This window comes from Coturnix japonica (genome assembly GCF_001577835.2).
Source record: "Coturnix japonica isolate 7356 chromosome 1 unlocalized genomic scaffold, Coturnix japonica 2.1 chr1random735, whole genome shotgun sequence".
Classification (NCBI taxonomy): Eukaryota; Metazoa; Chordata; class Aves; order Galliformes; family Phasianidae; genus Coturnix; species Coturnix japonica.
In genome coordinates this window covers 1,222-21,469 of record NW_015438968.1, presented here as the reverse complement: position 1 = coordinate 21,469, position 20,248 = coordinate 1,222, and the positions used below count along the sequence as shown (strand labels likewise).

Here is a 20,248-nt window from a genome sequence, read left to right as displayed (position 1 = left end):
GCAGTCATACATAATCATTAGGAACCCAGCACCACCATTTGTGCCTTTAGGAAAGAACGAAAAGCAACAAAAGCTGCAGACCTTCTCTACCACAGCAGGCTAGGGTTCACAGCTAAATCTTAAACCAGATACCACTCCCACCACTTTAAGCAACCACTTAAAGCAAAGAAAAACACCCGAACAAATACATATCCAAAAAGTATACATAATGAACGCAAGAACCGCCTGGACTAATCAAGCAGGCCAGCAAGTTCAGTGTTCACTGCTGTTAATTAACATCAGCCAAGCACTTCATTGCTACAGCACATACTCACTGAACAACAGGACTAACAAGGAAAACAAAAGAAAAAGTTCACTTGTCTATAAACACAGACAAATCCAATCTATGAGATAGTTACCCTTGTTGTGCTCCCCTGAAACACTCTGCAAGCGTACTCCATGTTCAACTGCAGGTGGGAGAAACACAGGAGGAGATGCTTTCCTCGAACCTTCAGAACACGGCTGTACAATACAGTACATACGCGTAAGAATTTGTACAAAACAATTTTTTTAAAATAAAATCTAACAAAGGCTTTTGCATTTTAAATAAAAGGGCAAAAAAATCCTCACAATTCATCTAAACTATTCCATAATGTTGATTAAGGCTGGCAAATCACAGAGCCACACAAGAAATTAACACAGGAAATCAAGATGTTGATTGTGAACAAGAAGCTGCAGCTCTGTGTTGATTGAACATTGGCATCAAATTTGCACCTGGCATTCAAATATCAGCCTACATTGCTGGGGCACATGTCCCACAATGTTGAGTGAGTGCATCACTACGTTGCAAAAGCAAGATTTGATTTGCTTAAAGGCCAAAAAGGCAAAGCTGATAGCGATTAAGCTATCTAGAAAGTCTTGTATTTTTAAGAAAGGAGTGGGGAATTAGTTTTTTTCCCAACAACAAAGGCTAGAGGGGAAGTAGCTACAGACCCTGCTCACTCTCATCTTGAGAATTATCAGACAGAAAGATAAACACAGCCAGCACACTTGGTGTCTGCTGAACATGATTTTCAAAATCGGATTAAGTCTATCTAGAGAAGACAGAGGTTCTATACAGAAAAATCTAAATGTCTGGGTTGCTCAATGTATTGGCATCCATTAAACTCTGACTGGATCAGCAGAATAGATCTGAATAGTAGGAAAAAAAAAAATCCTCACAAAAATATGCCTGAGAAGTTCATAAGTTTAAAAGCAGCAATAAACTGCTGTATTAAAACTGTGCTAGAAAATCAACTCCAAAGCCTGCAGCCAGGAGGCCAACGTAAGTAGTCTGACATAACTTTGTCCCAGTACTATCTCAACAGAGAACCTACGCTACAGGTATTTCAATGACCCTCAGATACAGGACATCGAGCAGCAGCAACATGGGGTAAATAAGCCTCACCAGGGGCGGGGGGCTCAACGCAAAGGCAAGCTCTCACGTAGTTCTCATCTGGCTCTCCCACAGACCGGGGAGATGCACATATCACAGAAAGTACCTCAGAATCCCAGGGAGAATCAGACTCTTCCTTTTTCTCTGTTCCTACTGCTGGCAGAGCACCTACAAAAAAATGGACAAAGAGAGACACTGAGAATTTACTGCACTCCACTTTTATACCCATCAGTCAAACAAAGGATCTGAAAGATGAGTAACAGTACTACAGCAAAGGACAAACCAAGAAATGAGTTACACTCAACGGTAGCTTTACACCCAGTCACATCACAGTATTCTGTTTTCTCCTCTTCATTTCTTTTCCAGCAAAAGATGCATAAGAATGGTGGCTGACATGACAATGTCCCTCGTGTTGGGACAACGTTAAGGAAGAAACTCCAGCATGCTTCAGTCTCAGCATATGGACACCCTGAGTCATCTCTCCTCTTGCCTACACCTCCATCATCTGGCACTTACTATCACATTCCACTCTACAGGACATACACACAAAAGCACGATACAAAACAACCTCACACTAAGAGGAAGCTGCCAACACACACGGCTCCTTGCTTAGTGCTATCAAGGGATACCTCACCTGACCATGATTCATAATCCTGCAACTTCTGACCAGGTACATACATAAGAAACTGACATTTAGGAATGAAACAGAAGCTCACAGCTCCAATACAGTCCAGAACACTGCAAGCATTTTAAATCTTATCACTTCAAAGTCTAGTATCTTCTGACCACCAAACTCCCATCTAGAGCAGACCACAGTCAGTTCTCTCTTCTAAGCTACTCCATTATGTAAAACAAACTCAGGATTGACTCACACAGAAACGCAAGGAAAATTTACAGGAATGAGCCAGACAGGAGCAATGGCGTCCACTCTGGAAAACCATAACTGCTGATTCCAGCCTGAGTGCTGACTATTCATGCTTTTCCAAAATAAACTCTTTGCACATAAAATGCACTAAGAGAAAAGTGAATGCACCGTGAGTGCTGCTTCCACACCTTCTGAGCAGCAACTGACCAATAGCTACACGAGCTCTGAAAACATCTACAGCAACAAGATATCCTCTGGAGACGGACATACTATCTTCTGCTCTGAGACCCTGGGGTGAGTACCTAAGCACCCACCTCTCTCTGAGGTCATGCTCTCAAGCATACAAACGAGTAGCACAGGAGAGATCTCCTACATTTTACAACTGAACAAGGTGAGGCACTGGAAGAGTCTTCTCTGACTTTGAATCAGGTCAGCTCTTGGCTGAAGCCCTGAAAAACCACAGCTTTTCAATCTGATAGTACCCATTAGAAAGGGAATCAATAGTGTCACACACAAGGCACACTAGACTACCTACTTGTTTTGTGCAGATCAAGGAGAACACAGCAACAAAATTAATAAAGAAACTTGCATCATACATAATCATTAGGAACCCAGCACCACCATTTGTGACCTTTAGGAAAGAACGAAAAGCAACAAAAGCTGCAGACCTTCTCTACCACAGCAGGCTAGGGTTCACAGCTAAATCTTAAACCAGATACCACTCCCACCACTTTAAGCAACCACTTAAAGCAAAGAAAAACACCCGAACAAACACATATCCAAAAAGTATACATAATGAACGCAAGAACCGCCTGGACTAATCAAGCAGGCCAGCAAGTTCAGTGTTCACTGCTGTTAATTAACATCAGCCAAGCACTTCATTGCTACAGCACATACTCACTGAACAACAGGACTAACAAGGAAAACAAAAGAAAAAGTTCACTTGTCTATAAACACAGACAAATCCAATCTATGAGATATTACCCTTGTTGTGCTCCCCTGAAACACTCTGCAAGCGTACTCCATGTTCAACTGCAGGTGGGAGAAACACAGGAGGAGATGCTTTCCTCGAACCTTCAGAACACGGCTGTACAATACAGTACATACGCGTAAGAATTTGTACAAAACAATTTTTTAAAATAAAACTAACAAAGGCTTTTGCATTTTAAATAAAAGGGCAAAAAATACCTCACAATCTCATCTAAACTATTCCATAATGTTGATTAAGGCTGGCAAATCACAGAGCCACACAAGAAATTAACACAGGAAATCAAGATGTTGATTGTGAACAAGAAGCTGCAGCTCTGTGTTGATTGAACATTGGCATCAAATTTGCACCTGGCATTCAAATATCAGCCTACATTGCTGGGGCACATGTCCCACAATGTTGAGTGAGTGCATCACTACGTTGCAAAAGCAAGATTTGATTTGCTTAAAGGCCAAAAAGGCAAAGCTGATAGCGATTAAGCTATCTAGAAAGTCTTGTATTTTTAAGAAAGGAGTGGGGAATTAGTTTTTTTCCCAACAACAAAGGCTAGAGGGGAAGTAGCTACAGACCCTGCTCACTCTCATCTTGAGAATTATCAGACAGAAAGGATAAACACAGCCAGCACACTTGGTGTCTGCTGAACATGATTTTCAAAATCGGATTAAGTCTATCTAGAGAAGACAGAGGTTCTATACAGAAAAATCTAAATGTCTGGGTTGCTCAATGTATTGGCATCCATTAAACTCTGACTGGATCAGCAGAATAGATCTGAATAGTAGGAAAAAAAAAATCCTCACAAAAATATGCCTGAGAAGTTCATAAGTTTAAAAGCAGCAATAAACTGCTGTATTAAAACTGTGCTAGAAAATCAACTCCAAAGCCTGCAGCCAGGAGGCCAACGTAAGTAGTCTGACATAACTTTGTCCCAGTACTATCTCAACAGAGAACCTACGCTACAGGTATTTCAATGACCCTCAGATACAGGACATCGAGCAGCAGCAACATGGGGTAAATAAGCCTCACCAGGGGCGGGGCTCAACTCAAAGGCAAGCTCTCACGTAGTTCTCATCTGGCTCTCCCACAGACCGGGGAGATGCACATATCACAGAAAGTACCTCAGAATCCCAGGGAGAATCAGACTCTTCCTTTTTCTCTGTTCCTACTGCTGGCAGAGCACCTACAAAAAAATGGACAAAGAGAGACACTGAGAATTTACTGCACTCCACTTTTATACCCCATCAGTCAAACAAAGGATCTGAAAGATGAGTAACAGTACTACAGCAAAGGACAAACCAAGAAATGAGTTACACTCAACGGTAGCTTTACACCCAGTCACATCACAGTATTCTGTTTTCTCCTCTTCATTTCTTTTCCAGCAAAAGATGCATAAGAATGGTGGCTGACATGACAATGTCCCTCGTGTTGGGACAACGTTAAGGAAGAAACTCCAGCATGCTTCAGTCTCAGCATATGGACACCCTGAGTCATCTTCCCTCTTGCCTACACCTCCATCATCTGGCACTTACTATCACATTCCACTCTACAGGACATACCACAAAAGCACGATACAAAACAACCTCACACTAAGAGGAAGCTGCCAACACACACGGCTCCTTGCTTAGTGCTATCAAGGGATACCTCACCTGACCATGATTCATAATCCTGCAACTTCTGACCAGGTACATACATAAGGACTGACATTTAGGAATGAAACAGAAGCTCACAGCTCCAATACAGTCCAGAACACTGCAAGCATTTTAAATCTTATCACTTCAAAGTCTAGTATCTTCTGACCACCAAACTCCCATCTAGAGCAGACCACAGTCAGTTCTCTCTTCTAAGCTACTCCATTATGTAAACAAAACTCAGGATTGACTCACACAGAAACGCAAGGAAAATTTACAGGAATGAGCCAGACAGGAGCAATGGCGTCCACTCTGGAAAACCATAACTGCTGATTCCAGCCTGAGTGCTGACTATTCATGCTTTTCCAAAATAAACTCTTTGCACATAAAATGCACTAAGAGAAAAGTGAATGCACCGTGAGTGCTGCTTCCACACCTTCTGAGCAGCAACTGACCAATAGCTACACGAGCTCTGAAAACATCTACAGCAACAAGATATCCTCTGGAGACGGCATACTATCTTCTGCTCTGAGACCCTGGGGTGAGTACCTAAGCACCCACCTCTCTCTGAGGTCATGCTCTCAAGCATACAAACGAGTAGCACAGGAGAGATCTCCTACATTTTACAACTGAAACAAGGTGAGGCACTGGAAGAGTCTTCTCTGACTTTGAATCAGGTCAGCTCTTGGCTGAAGCCCTGAAAAACCACAGCTTTTCAATCTGATAGTACCCATTAGAAAGGGAATCAATAGTGTCACACACAAGACACACTAGACTACCTACTTGTTTGTGCAGATCAAGGAGAACACAGCAACAAAATTAATAAAGAAACTTGCATCATACATAATCATTAGGAACCCAGCACCACCATTTGTGACCTTTAGGAAAGAACGAAAAGCAACAAAAGCTGCAGACCTTCTCTACCACAGCAGGCTAGGGTTCACAGCTAAATCTTAAACCAGATACACCTCCCACCACTTTAAGCAACCACCTAAAGCAAAGAAAAACACCCGAACAAACACATATCCAAAAAGTATACATAATGAACGCAAGAACCGCCTGGACTAATCAAGCAGGCCAGCAAGTTCAGTGTTCACTGCTGTTAATTAACATCAGCCAAGCACTTCATTGCTACAGCACATACTCACTGAACAACAGGACTAACAAGGAAAACAAAAGAAAAAGTTCACTTGTCTATAAACACAGACAAATCCAATCTATGAGATATTTACCCTTGTTGTGCTCCCCTGAAACACTCTGCAAGCGTACTCCATGTTCAACTGCAGGTGGGAGAAACACAGGAGGAGATGCTTTCCTCGGACCTTCAGAACACGGCTGTACAATACAGTACATACGCGTAAGAATTTGTACAAAACAATTTTTTTAAAATAAAATCTAACAAAGGCTTTTGCATTTTAAATAAAAGGGCAAAAAAAATCTCACAATTCATCTAAACTATTCCATAATGTTGATTAAGGCTGGCAAATCACAGAGCCACACAAGAAATTAACACAGGAATCAAGATGTTGATTGTGAACAAGAAGCTGCAGCTCTGTGTTGATTGAACATTTGCATCAAATTTGCGCCTGCATTCAAATATCAGCCTACATTGCTGGGGCACATGTCCCACAATGTTGAGTGAGTGCATCACTACGTTGCAAAAGCAGAAATTTGATTTGCTTAAAGGCCAAAAAGGCAAAGCTGATAGCGATTAAGCTATCTAGAAAGTCTTGTATTTTTAAGAAAGGAGTGGGGAATTAGTTTTTTTCCCAACAACAAAGGCTAGAGGGGAAGTAGTTATTCTGTTTCACTACTGTGCTAGAAAATCAACTCAAAAGCCTGCAACCAAAGGGCCGATACAAGAAGCTTAACCTAACTTTGTCCCAGTACTATCTCCACACAGAACCTACACTACAAGTATTTCGTTGACCCTCAGATACAGGACATAGAGCAGCAGCAATATGGGGTAAATAAGCCTCACCAGGGGCAGGGCTCAACGCAAAGGCAAGCTCTCACGTAGTTCTCATCTGGCTCTCCCCACAGACTGGGGAGATGCACATTTCACAGAAAGTACCTCAGAATCCCAGGGAGAATCAGACTCTTCCTTTTTCTCTGCTCCTACTGTGGGTTGGGCTTCTACAAAAAAAAAGGAGAAATACAGACACTGAGAAATATACTGCACTACACTTTTATACCCCATCAGTCAAATAAAGGATCTGAAAGACGAGCAGTAATTCTACAGCAAAGAACAAACCAACAGTGAGTCCCACTCAAGGTAACTTTACATCCAGTCACATCACAGTATTCTCTTCACTCCTCTTCATCTGTTTTCCAGCAGAAGATGCCCAAGCAGGACAGCTGACATGGCTACGTTCACCATGTTTGGACAATGTTCTGTGCAGCATCTGACCAATAGCTACACATGCTCTGAAGAAGTCTACTGCAACAAGCAGTGCTCTGGAGTCAGACAATGGAAATAGTATCTTCTGCTTTCACACCCTGGGGTCTATGCCAAATTACCCAACTCTCTCTGAGCTGGTCATGCTCTCAAGCCACAAAGGTTTAGCAAAGAGAGATCTCCTACATTCTACAACTGAACAAGTTGAGGTACTGGAAGAGTCTTCTCTGAGTTTGACTCAGGTCTGCTTTTGGCTGAAGCCCTGAAAAACCACAGCTTTTCAATCAGATAGTAGCATCGGAAAGGGAAACAATATTGTCACACAGAAGATAGATTAGATTAGCTCTGTTTTGTTCAGACGGCATCAAGGAGAACACAGCAACAAAATTAATAAAGAAACTTGCATCATACGTAATCATTAGGAATCCAGCACCACCATTTGTGACCGTTAGTAAGAACGAAAAAAAACAAAAGCTGCAGACCTTCTCTACCACAGCAGGCTAGGGTTCACAGGTAACAGGAAAGTTTATCATCTTGAGGATAATCATCATTTTACTTTATTTACTGAACATTATACTTATAGAGGAGCAATCAGGATCATATTTAAACTCACTTCTCGCATAAGCTGTGTCTTCTGAAACTTTACGGACTTGATGTTTATTACTAGAAACAGAATGTTTCACATCCCCCAAAACTGTCGTTTGCAGCTTCCTTCTAGTATCTTCCTTCTCCTGTTCTTCTTTCCATTTAGGTGACTCCTTCTAAAACAGATTGACCAAAACAGCTGAAAAGCACAGAAATCAATATCTACTTCACCACCCATTAACAACTTGGAAAACGGTTTTCTTGGGTAAGACTTAAATGAAGCAAAGTGCAACATGGTTTCTAAAGGCCTACAATTTTTAGTGGGAATCTGCACAATTAAACTGCAGTGCCTCATGTTGTAAACCTCATCTCTGGCTATGCAAAACCTCTGAGAAGCACTTCCTTGTGTCAATCTAAATGCAGTTTCATTGATATTATTCAGAAAGTCTTCTTTCTGCCTACATATCTCACAATTTCACTGTTTCCTGCCCCAATTTCATTCAAAACTTCTCTTTTGTTTCTTCATTTCCAGTCATTACCTCATGAATTCTACTAAATGGCTACAACTTCTAATGGATATTATCCATTCCCTCAGTTTTACATAACAGAAAGTGCACAGATTCCAGAAAGAATGAAGTTTCCTGTCTTTCTCCTTCCAAAACTCTCCAATCTCATAATAAAATATTGAAAATAATGTCTGAGTTTGGCTATGAACAAGATGTTTTCAGTATCAAAATACAATGATTGAATACAGATACGTGATTGAGTATTAACAGGAAAATAGTTTACTGTCGCTTACCTGTATTACCCTTAACAAACTCTTCCAATTGAATCATCCCTGTACACTTACTTTTGTGCTTGAGGGAAATGCTGCCCATAGATTTTCCTCATATCTATTTAGGCCCAGGTTTTCACTTTCTTGTTTATGTTTCATGGAATTTATTATGTACCTCTTTGCATGCCCTTCTTCCTCTTCCACCAATTCATCTTCCTCAAGGTTGCCTGAATAAGAGTTTGTTAAGGGTAATACAGGTAAGCGACAGTAAACTGTTTTCCTGTTAATACTTAATCACGTATCTGTATTCAATCATTGTATTTTGATACTGAAAACATCTTGTTCATAGCCAAACTCAGACATTATTTTCAATATTTTTATTATGAGATTGGAGAGTTTTGGAAGGAGAAAGACAGGAAACTTCATTCTTTCTGGAATCTGTGCACTTTCTGTTATGTAAAACTGAGGGAATGGATAATATCCATTAGAAGTTGTAGCCATTTAGTAGAATTCATGAGGTAATGACTGGAAATGAAGAAACAAAAGGAAGTTTTGAATGAAATTGAGGGCAGGAAACTAGTGAAATTGTGAGATATGTAGGCAGAAAGAAGACTTTCTGAATAATATCAATGAAACTGCATTTAGATTGACACAAGGAAGTGCTTCTCAGAGGTTTTGCATAGCCAGAGATGAAGTTTACAACATGAGGCACTGCAGTTTAATTGTGCAGATTCCCACTAAAAATTGTAGGCCTTTAGAAACCATGTTGCACTTTGCTTCATTTAAGTCTTACCCAAGAAAACCGTTTTCCAAGTTGTTAATGGGTGGTGAAGTAGATATTGATTTAATGTGTTTAGTGTTTGGTAAATATGTTTTAGAAGAGTATAAATGGAAAGAAGAAAAAGGAGAAGGGAAGATAAATAGAAGGAAGATGAATAAAAGTTTGGGGATGTGAAAATTAATGTTTATAGTAATAAAAATAAAGTAGTAAAGTTTAAGAAGAAAGAATTATGGAGAAGTGAGTTTAAATATGATAATGATTGATATATATAAGTTATTAATGTTAGTAAATAAAGAAAATGATGATTATATAAAAGATATAAATTTAGATGTTAAATTGTGAAATAGTGGATGTGGTAGAGAAGGTAATGAAGTTTTGTTTTTTTTAGTTAATTAAAATAAAGGTAAAAATGGTGGTGGATGGGATTAATAATGATTAAGTATGATGAAGTTTATTTATTAATTTTTGTTGAATGTGTTATAATTGATGAAGTATGAAAAAAAAGAAGATAATATAATAATATACTTTGTGTGAAAAATATTGTTTAATTTAGATGATAATATATGATTGAAAAGTTGGTTTTTAGGATTAAGAAAAGAGATGATAAAATAGAGAAGAATTTAAAGTATAAATTGTTAGTTGTAGAATGTAGGAGGATATATATTGAATAAAATATGTGGGATTGGAGAGATGGAAGTAAGAGAGAGTTGGGTTAATTTGGATAGAAGGGTTGAAAGAGAAGATAATATTTAAAAATTGTTGATGAAAGAGAATGATTGTTGAGTAGATTATTAGAAGAATGTGTAGATATTGGTAAAAGAATGTGAAGCAAAATTGTAATGGTGAAAGTAAGAAATGTAAGATGTAATGATTGGATATTATGATGGAAAAAGATGAAGAGGAGTGAAGAAGAATAATGTGATGTGAATTGGTGTTTTAAAGTTAATTGAGTGGGAAATAAAATGTTTGGCTTTGTTATTTGAATGTAGAATTAAATGATAGTATTTAAAGAATATTTATTTGAATGAGGGGTTAAAAATGTAGTGAGTATATTTTAATAGTGTATTAATTTAAATATTTTTTCTTCTCTGTAAGAAGAAAAGTAGGAGAAGAGAAAAAGGAAGAGTATGAATTATATGGGAATTATGAGGTAATTTATGTGAAATGTGCATAATATGGATGTGGGAGAGAAGATGAGAAATAAGTGAGAGTTGATTTGAGTTGAGATGGATGTGAGGCCGATTATTTAATAATATGTGATGATAGATGTAATGTATATGAGGTAAAGAAATAATTGTAGTGTAGGTTATGTGCTGGAGATAGTAAATGGGAAAAAAGTAGGTTAAGATTACTTGTAATAACATTTGGGGTTTGAGGATTTTTGAGTGATTTTATAGAAGTAGTTGAAAAGAATAATATTTATAGTTTGGTTGTTGGAAATAATTATAAGCATATTTATTAAAGTAAAGATTTTATAGATAGATTTTAATAGAAATATAAGTTTGTTTTTGGATTTAGAATAAATATTATTTTGAGTAGTGATGCTCATATTGTGCGGAATGTGAAATGTAGGAAATGATATTTGAATGAGGTGAAAATTTTGATGAGTGTTAAATAAAAAGAGATGAGATTTAATTGTAATAAAATCTTGATTTCTGTGTTAATTTAATTGTGTGGATATGTGATTTGAGAATTAATAAATTAATGGAAATAGTTTAGATGGATTGTGAGGATTTTTTTGATTTTATTTAAAATGAAAGATTGTTAGCAATTTTAATTTACATTGTTTGTAAATTATTAAAGTATGTAATGTATTGTAGAAGTGTTATGAAAGGTTAGAGGAAAGAATCTTACTGTTGTTTATAATGCAGTTGAATGGAGTATAGATTGACAGAGTGTTTAAGGGGAGAAAAAAGGGTAACTATAATAACATAGATTGATTTTGTAATGTGTTTTATAGACAATGAAATTTTTATTTTGTTTTAATTGTTAGTATGTTGTAGTGAGTAATTGCATGTTAGAAATGAAGTTGATTTGATGATGTTAATTAAAGAAGTGAGAATGAATGATGAATGATTGATTAGTAAAGGGAGGTTCTTGGAGAAATTATGTTACTATTTGGATATGTGTCTTGTTAGGGATGTTTTTATTTGATTTAGGTGGTTGTTAAAGTGATGGAGGTGTATATGGTTTAAGATTTAGTGTGAAATAGAATGATGTGGTAGACGAAGGTAATGAGTTCTTGTTGATTTTAGTTATTAAAATAAAGGTAAAAATGGTGTGATGGGTTAAAATAATGATTATGTATGAATGAAAGTTTCTTTATTAATTTTGTTGACTGTGTTATAAATTGATCAGCAAAAAAAAGTAGGTTAGTATAGATGTGTTTGTTGTGTGAATATTGATTATTTATAATGGGTGATATAAGATTGAAAAGACATGTTGGTTTTTTAGGAATTAAGAAAAAAGAGTAATGAATTCAAAGTACGAGAAGACTAATTAGTGAATAAATTGTTAACAAGTTGTAAAAATGTAGGAGATATATAATGTGTAATAGTTTGTATGTTGAGAGCATGACACTAGAGAGAGGTGGGTTTGACATTAGGTAAATCAGAAAAGGTATAAGAGAAGAAGATAGTATGTAAGTACTAGAGGATATCATTGTTGATGTACGAATGTTACAGAGCAATCAAGTGTAGATATTGGTAAGTTGATGATCAGAAGGTGTGGAAGCAGCACTCACGGTGCATTCACCTTTTCTCTTAGTTGCATTTTAGGTGCAAAGAGTTTATTTTGGAAAAGCATGAATAGTCAGCGCTCAGGCTGGAATCAGCAGTTACGGTTTTCCAGAGCGGACGCCATTGCTCCTGTCTGGCTCATTCCTGTAAATTTTCCTTGCGTTTCTGTGTGAGTCAATCCTGAGTTTGTTTTACATAATGGAGTACTTAGAACGAGAGAACTGACTGTGGTCTGCTCTAGATGGGAGTTTGTGGTCAGAAGATATATAACTTGAAGTGATAAGATTTAAAATGCTTGCAGTGGTTCTGGACTGTATTGGAGCTGTGAGCTTCTGTTTCATTCCTAAATGTCAGTTTTCTTATGTATGTACCTGGTCAGAAAGTTGCAGGATTATGAATCATGGTCAGGTGAGGTATCCTTGATAGCACTAAGCAGGAAGCCGTGTGTGTTGGCAGCTTCCTCTTAGTGTGAGGTTGTTTTGATCGTGCTTTTGTGGTATGTCCTGTAGAGTGGAATGTGATAGTAAGTGCCAGATGATGGAGGTGTAGGCAAAGAGGGAAGATGACTCAGCGGTGTCCATATGCTGAGACTGAAGCATGCTGGAGTTTCTTCCTTAACGTTGTCCCAACACGAAGGACATAGCCATGTCAGCTGTCCTGCTTGGGCATCTTCTGCTGGAAAAGAGATGAAGAGAAGTGAAGAGAATACTGTGATGTGACTGGGTGTAAAGTTACCCTTGAGTGGAACTCATTTCTTGGTTTGTCCTTTGCTGTAGTAATACTACTACTCATCATTCAGATCCTTTGTTTGACTGATGGGGATTAAAGTGTAGTGCAGTAAAATTCTCAGTGTCTCTCTTTGTCCATTTTTTTTTAGATGCCTTGCGAGCAGTAGGAGCAGAGAAAAAGGAAGAGTCTGATTCTCCGTGGGATTCTGAGGTACTTTCTGTGATATGTGCATCTCCCCAGTCTGTGGGAGAGCCAGATGAGAAGTACATGAGAGCTTGCTTTTGAGTTGACCCCTGTCCCTGATAAGGCTCATATACCCCATGTTGCTGCTGCTCTATGTCTGTAACTGAGGGTCCTTTAAATATTTGCAGTGTAGGTTCTCTGTCAAGATAATACTGGTACAAAGATAGGTCAAACTACTTATGTAGGCAACCTGGCTGAAGGCTTTTGACTTGATTTTCTAGCACAGTAATGAAACAGAACAGTTTATTGCTTTTTGAATTCTTATTGCCTTCTCAAGAGTGCTTGTGTGAGGATTTTTTTTTTTTCTAATATATGGCTTATTTTGCTGATCCAGTCAGAATTAAATGGATGCTTATAAGTTGAGCAACCCTTACATTTAGATTTTTCTGTATAGAACCTCTGTCTTCTCTATCAGACTTGAACCATTTTTCAAAATCATGTTCAGCAGACACCAAGTGTGCTGGCTGTGTTTATCCTTTCTGTCTGATAATTCTCAAGATGAGAGTGAGCAGGGTCTGTAGCTACGCCCCCTCTAGCCTTTGTTGTGGGTAAAAAAACTAATTCCCCACTCCTTTCTTTAAAATACAAGATTTTCTAGATAGGTTTAATCGCTATTAGCTTTGCCTTGTTAGCCTTTAATCAAATCAAATCTTACTTGCTTTTGCAACATAGTGATGCACTTACGCACCACTGTGGGACTTGTGCCCCAGGAATATAAGCTGAAATTTGAATGCCAGGCACAAATTTAATGCTAAAGATGGATCAATACAGAGCTGCAGCTACTTGTTCACAATTGACATCTTGATTTCCTGTGTTACTTTGGTGGCTCTCCTGTTTGTAAAGCTTAATCATCGTTACGAAATAGTTTAGATGAGTTGTGAGGACTCTTTTACCCTTACATTAGAGATACAGAATCCCATGAAACATTTGATTAAAAAATAAAAAATAAAGTTTTGTACGAATTCTTATGCATTTGTTTTATATTGTGCAGCCTGGTTCTGATAGTCCAAGGATGGCATCTCTTGCTGTGTCTCTCCCAGCTGCAGATGAACATGGAGTAAGCTCGCTGAGTGTTTCATGGGAGCACAATGAGGGTAACTATCTCATAGATTGGATTTGTCTGTGTTTATAGACAAGAAAACTTTTTCTTGTGTTTTCCTAGTTAGTCCTGTTCTGTTGTATGTGCTGTAGCAATGAAGTGCTTGGCTGATGTTAATTAACAGCAGTGAACACTGCACTTGCTGGCCTGTTGGATTAGTCCAGGAGGTTCTTGCGTTCATTATGTATGTTTTTTGGATATGTATTCGTTTGGGTGTTTTTCTTAGCTTTATGTTTTTACTTAAAGTGGTGAGAGTGGTATCTGGTTTAAGATTTAGCGGTGAACCCTAGCCTGCTGTGGTAGAGAAGTACTGTAGCTTTTGTTCCTTTTCAGTCTTTCCTAAAGGTCAGAAATTGTTTCTTTTCCCTATCAGATTGAAAAGCTGTGGGTTTTCCGGACTTCAGCCAAGAGCTGACCTGATTCAAACTTAGAGAATACTTTTCCAGTACCTCACTTGTTCAGTTGTGAAATGTAGGAGATCTCTCTCTTGTGCTACTCCTTTGTATGCTTGAGAGCATGACCTGATCAGAGAGAGCTGGGTAATTTGGCAGAGACCCCAGGGTGTGAAAGCAGAAGATACTATTTCCATTGTCTGAATCCAGAGCACTGCTTGTTGTAGTAGACTTCTTCAGAGCTTGTGTAGCTGTTGGTCAGATGCTGTACAGAACACTGTCCAAACATGATGGATTTAGCCATATCAGCTGCCATTCTTAGGCATATTTTACTGGAAAAGAGATAAAGGGGAGTAAATATAATACTGTGATGTGGCTGGGTGTTAACTTAACCGTGAGAGTAACGCATTTCTTCGTTTGTCCTTTGCTGTAGAACTACTGCTCTTCTTTCAGATCCTTTGTTTGACTGATGGGGGATTAAAGTGGAGGGCAGTAAATTTCTCAGTGTCTCTCTTGTCCTTGTTATTTAGATGCCCAACCCGCAGTAGGAGCAGAGAAAGAGAAAGAGTCTGATTCTCCCTGGGATTCTGAGGTACTTTCTGTGAAATGTGCATCTCCCCAGTCTGGGGAAGGGCCAATTGACAAATACATGAGAGCTTGTCTTTGAGTTGCCCCCTGTCCCTGATGAGGGTCATATACCCCATGTTGCTGCTGCTCCGTGTGTAACTGAGGGTCCTTTAAATACTTGTAGCGTAGGTTCTCTATTGCGATAATACTGGGACAGAGTTAGGTCTAACTGCTTATATAGGTGTCCTGGCTGCAGGCTTTTGAGTTGATTTTCTAGCTCAGTATTGATACAGCACAGTTTATTGCTGCTTGAGAATATATGATCTCCACAAGGGGGTTTCTTTGAGTACTGTATTTTTATCTCTATATGGTTCTGTTCTGCTGATCCAGTGAGAATTAAAACGATGCCCCAAGTTTGAGCAACCCAGACATTTAGGTTTTTCTGTATAGAACCTCTGTCTTCTCTAACAAACTTAATCCGATTTTTCAAAATCATGTTCAGCAGACACTAATTGTGCTTGCTGAGATTATTCTTTCTGTCAAGGAAATATCATTCAATTCTCAAGATGAGAGTGAGCAGGGTCTGTAGCTACGTCCCCTCTAGCCTTTGTTGTGGGTAAAAAAACTAATTCCCCACTCCTTTCTTTAAAATACAAGATTTTCTAGATAGCTTTAATCGCTATTAGCTTTGCCTTGTTAGCCTTTAAGCAAAGCAAATCTTACTTGCTTTTGCAACGTAGTGATGCACTCACTCAACATTGTGGGACATGTGCCCCAGCAACATAAGCTGAAATTTGAATGCCACGCACAAATTTAATGGAAATGTTCAATCAACACAGAGCTGCAGATTCTTGTTCACAATCGACATCTTGATTTCCTGTGTTAATTTCTTGTGTGCCCTCCTCTGATTTGCCAGCCTCAATCCAACAATTATGGAAAGTTTAAAGACTAGTGGTGAGCGACGTTTTGCCCTTTATGTAAACATGCAATAAAATTTGTTAGATTTCATTTTAAAGATCAAAAATCACCAAGTTCATGCAAATTCTAAGGACATATGTACTGTATTGTGACAGCCTTGTTCTGAAAGTCTGAAGATGGCATCACTTGCCTGTGCTCTCCCAGCGCAGATGAAACATCGGAGCACGCTGCCAGAGGTGTTTCAGCGGGGAGAACAACAAGGGAAATATCTCATAGATTGATTGCTGAGTTCATAGACAATGAACGTTGCCTTCCTGTTAAGATCTGTGTCGTTGTGAGCTATTGCTGTAGCAATGAATGCTTGCATATGTTAATTAACAGCGTGAACACGATTCTGCCTTGGATTAGTCGCACTAAGGATTCTGGAGTTCATTATGTAGTCTTGCTGGATATGTTCCATTGGGTGTTTTCTACTTTAATCGTTTCGCACTATAAAGTGGTGGAGGTGGTATCTGCTCTTACGAAGATAGCTGTGAAACCCTAGCCTGCGTGTGGAGAGACGTCTGCAGCTTGTGTGCTTGTCGTTCTGTCCTAAAGGTCACCAAGGTAGTGCCGGGTGTCTAACATTCATGTCTGAATGCAAGATTCTTTATGTATTTGTTGCTGTATTCGCCTATATCTGAACAAAACAAGTAGGTAGTCTAGTGTGTCTTGTGTGTGGCACTGCTGATTCCCTTTCGAATGGTACTGTCAGATTAGAAAGAACTGTGGTTTCCCGGTTCAGCCCAAGAGCTGACCTGATTCAAAGTCACGAGAAGACTTTCCAGTGTCTCTCTTTTGTTCAGTTGTTAAATGTTGGAGGTCTCTTGTGTGCTACTCCTTTGTATGCTTCAGAGCATGACAGCTCAGAAGAGTTTAGGTAATTTGGCATAGACCCCAGGCCGTGTAAGCAGAACGATAGCTATTTCAGGTCTGACTCCAGAGACTGCTTGTTGCAAGTAGACTCGTCAGAGCATGTGAGCATTCGGCAGATGCTGCCAGAACAATGGTCCAAACGTGATGGAACATAGCCTGGTCAACATGTTCTTCTCGGCATCGGTCTGCTGGGAAAAGAGATGAAGAGGATAAAGAGAATCACTGTGATGGTTGATTGTAAACGGTTACCCTTGAGTGGACAACTGCAGGTTGGGTTGTCATTGCCTGTACGAATTACTGCCTCGTCCGTTCAATCCTTTATTTGACGAGTGATAAATGTAGTGCAGTATAAGTCTCAGTGCCTCTATCTCCTTTGTTGTAAAGCCCAACGCCCCAGTAGGAGCACGAGAAAAAAGGAAGAGCCGATCTCCCTGGGCATCTGAGGTACGCTGGTCTGTGATTGTGCATCCTCCGCTGTTGGAGAGCCAGCATGAGACCTAGTGAAGCGTTGCCTTTGAGTTGAGAGCCCTTCTGCTGAAGCGCTATATTACCCCATATGTGCGCTGGCTCCTAACATTCGTATCGATGGCAAACGAGAATACTTGAGTGTAGGTTCTGTTGTGGAGAATAGTACTGGACAAAGTAAGTTTAAGCTCTGTACGCCTGTCTGGCTTGCAGGCTTTGAGTGAATTTTCTAGGCACAAGTAGGTGAAACAGAATAAACTCCCCTCAGCCTTGTGTTGGGGAAAAGAAAACTATCCCTACCCTTCTAAAAGACAAGATTTTCTAGATAGCTTTAACAGTCGCTATCACTTGCGCTTTTTGGCTTAAGCAAATCAAATCTCCCTTATGGGCAACCGTATGCATCGCATCACTCATACATTGGGGACAACGTGCCCGAGAGGAAAAAAAAAAAAAACGAAGATGCATGCGAATGGAAGCCCTCATAGTTTGAATGGCACAGAATACAAATTTGCCTGCAAATGCTTCAATCCAACACAGAGCTGCAACTTCTGTCACAATCGAACATCTGATTCCTGTGTTGAATTTTGTGGGCCGCTGTGACTGTGCCAAGCCTTAACCAAACATTATGGAATAGTTTAGATGAATTGAGGAATTTTTTGCCCTTTTATTTACAATGCAACAACATTGTTAGATTTTATTAAAATAAAATAAAGTGCTTTGTGCGAAAACTATGCAATTACTGTATGACCAGCCTTGTTCGAAGGGTCCGAGGCAAAGCATCTCCCGTGTTCCTCCCACCTGCAAATGAACACTGGAGTACGCTTGCAGAGTGTTCAGAAGAGGCGAGCAGCAACACAGGTAAAACTATCTCATAATTGGATTGTCTGAATTATAGACAAGTGAACCATCCTCGTTGCTTTCCTTGTTAGGTCCGGTCGTTCGTAGTGTGCGTGTAGCATGAATGCTTGGATAATGTAACTTAACAGCTGGAACCACTAGCACTTGCTGGCCTGTTGGATTGGTCCATAAGCTTGAGTTCATTCTGTATGCCTCTGATAGGTTTTCATTTGGTGTTTTCTTAGCTTTTAGGTGTACCGTAAATGGTGAAGAGTGGGTTCTGGTAAGAGTTCCGCCAGTGGAACCCTACGCCGCGGTAGAGAAGTCGCAGCATTTTGTTGCTTTTCGTTCTTTCCTAAGTCACAAATGGTGGTGCTGGTCCTAATTGATTAGTATGAATTGCAACCGTTTCTTTATTGATGTTGTTGCGGGTTCTCCCTATATCTGAACAAAACAAGGTAGGTAGTCTACGTGTGTCTGTGTGGGCACCACTCACTGAATTCCCTTTCCAATGGGTACTAATGCAGATTGAAAAGCTGTGTTTTCAGGGTTCAGGCCCAAGAGCTGACGCTGATTCAAAGTCACGAGAAGACTTTTCCAGTGTTCCTTTGTTCAGTTGTAAAATTTGGAGTCTCGGTCTGTGCGACCCGTTGAATCTTGAGAGCAATGACCAGCTTCACGGAGAGAGTAGGTAAGTGCGCATAGACTCCAGTGTGAAAGCAGAACGATACTAAATTGTCCAAGTGCGACCCAGAGCACTGCTTTGTTGCACGAGAACTCTTCAAGAGCATGTGTAGCGTACTGGTCAGCATGCTGCACAAGAACAATGTCCAAACGATGGACATAGCCATTCATTCCTCTGGCATCTTCTGCTGGAAAACAGATGGAAAGATGAAGAGAGAAACTGTGATGTGACTGGTGTAAAGTTACCCTTGAGTGGGACTCACTGTTTGGTTTGTTCTTTGCGTAGAGAACTGGCTCGTCTTTCAATCCTTTATTGACGAGGGGGTATAAAAGGAGTTGCAGTATATGTGTTCTATCTCCTATTTTTTGTAGAACCCCAACCCGCAGTAAGAGCAGAGAAAAAGGAAAGAGCTATTCCGCCCGGATTCTGAGTACGTCCTGTGAAATGTGCATCCCCCAGCCTGTGGGAGAGCCAGCAGGAGAACTACCTGAGAGCTGCCTTGCGCGACCTTCCTATGAGGGCGATTAGCAACCCCATGTTGGCTGCTTCAGTTCCTGTAGTCGAGGGTGTTTTGAGAATGCTGATAGAGTAGGTCTCCTGTTGAGATAGTACTTCGGACAAACCACTTAGTATCGGCCCTTTACGCACTCAGACAACCTCTAGAAAGCACAGTAATGAAAAGAATAGCTACTCCCCTCTAGCCTTCTGTTGTGGGGAAAAAAACTAATTCCCTACTCCGTTCTTAAAAATACAAGATTTCTAGAAGCTAGACGGTATAGAAGATTTTTGCATTTAATCAAACGCAAGTCTACATTGCACACACATCGCCACGTGGATAGTGTGCCCGCAGCAAACGTAAGCTGATAACTTGAGATGCCCCAGATACAAATTTAACGCCATGTCATCGACACAGAGCTGCAGCTTCTTGTCACACAACACTGAATTTCCTGGTATAATTTCTTGGTGTCGTGACTTGCCACCCACACGAAAGTTTAGATGTGTGTGAGGATTTTTGCCTTTATTTAAAAATGCAAAATCCTTTGAACACACAATTACTTAAAACACAAAAAAAAAAAGTTTGTCATATTCTTACGCGAGATACTGTATGCCAAGTACAGCCTGAACAAGAAAGTCCCGAGGAAAGCAGCTTCCTCCTGTGTTTCCAGCTTGCATATGAACCTGAAAATACACTGCAGAGGTTTCACGGGAGCAACAACAATGGTAGGTAT

At 39.6% G+C, this 20,248-nt stretch overlaps 1 protein-coding gene and 1 long non-coding RNA gene across 3 annotated transcripts; one reads left to right on the top strand and one right to left on the bottom strand.

The window, feature by feature from the left end:
• Positions 1-345: 345 nt before the first annotated feature.
• LOC107306747 lies at positions 346-8,827 on the bottom strand. Of its 2 annotated transcripts, XM_032441570.1 has the most exons (8): positions 8,726-8,827; positions 7,904-8,051; positions 6,967-7,028; positions 6,125-6,227; positions 4,383-4,444; positions 3,264-3,366; positions 1,521-1,582; positions 346-501 (listed from the first exon to the last, which is right to left on the bottom strand). In XM_032441570.1, exons 1-8 carry the CDS (start codon positions 8,807-8,809, stop codon positions 361-363), a joined length of 765 nt encoding a protein of 254 aa, XP_032297461.1. In that variant the 5' UTR covers positions 8,810-8,827; the 3' UTR covers positions 346-360. The 2 variants fall into 2 exon arrangements, with proteins under 2 accessions (XP_032297461.1, XP_032297460.1); XM_032441569.1 differs by lacking the exon at positions 346-501 and having other exon boundaries at positions 848-1,582.
• Positions 8,828-13,026: 4,199 nt separating this feature from the next.
• On the top strand, positions 13,027-16,331 carry LOC107306748. The gene is made up of 4 exons (XR_001552256.2): positions 13,027-13,108; positions 14,133-14,235; positions 15,163-15,224; positions 16,273-16,331. It is a non-coding gene; the product is annotated as an uncharacterized LOC107306748 (long non-coding RNA).
• Positions 16,332-20,248: the final 3,917 nt, after the last annotated feature.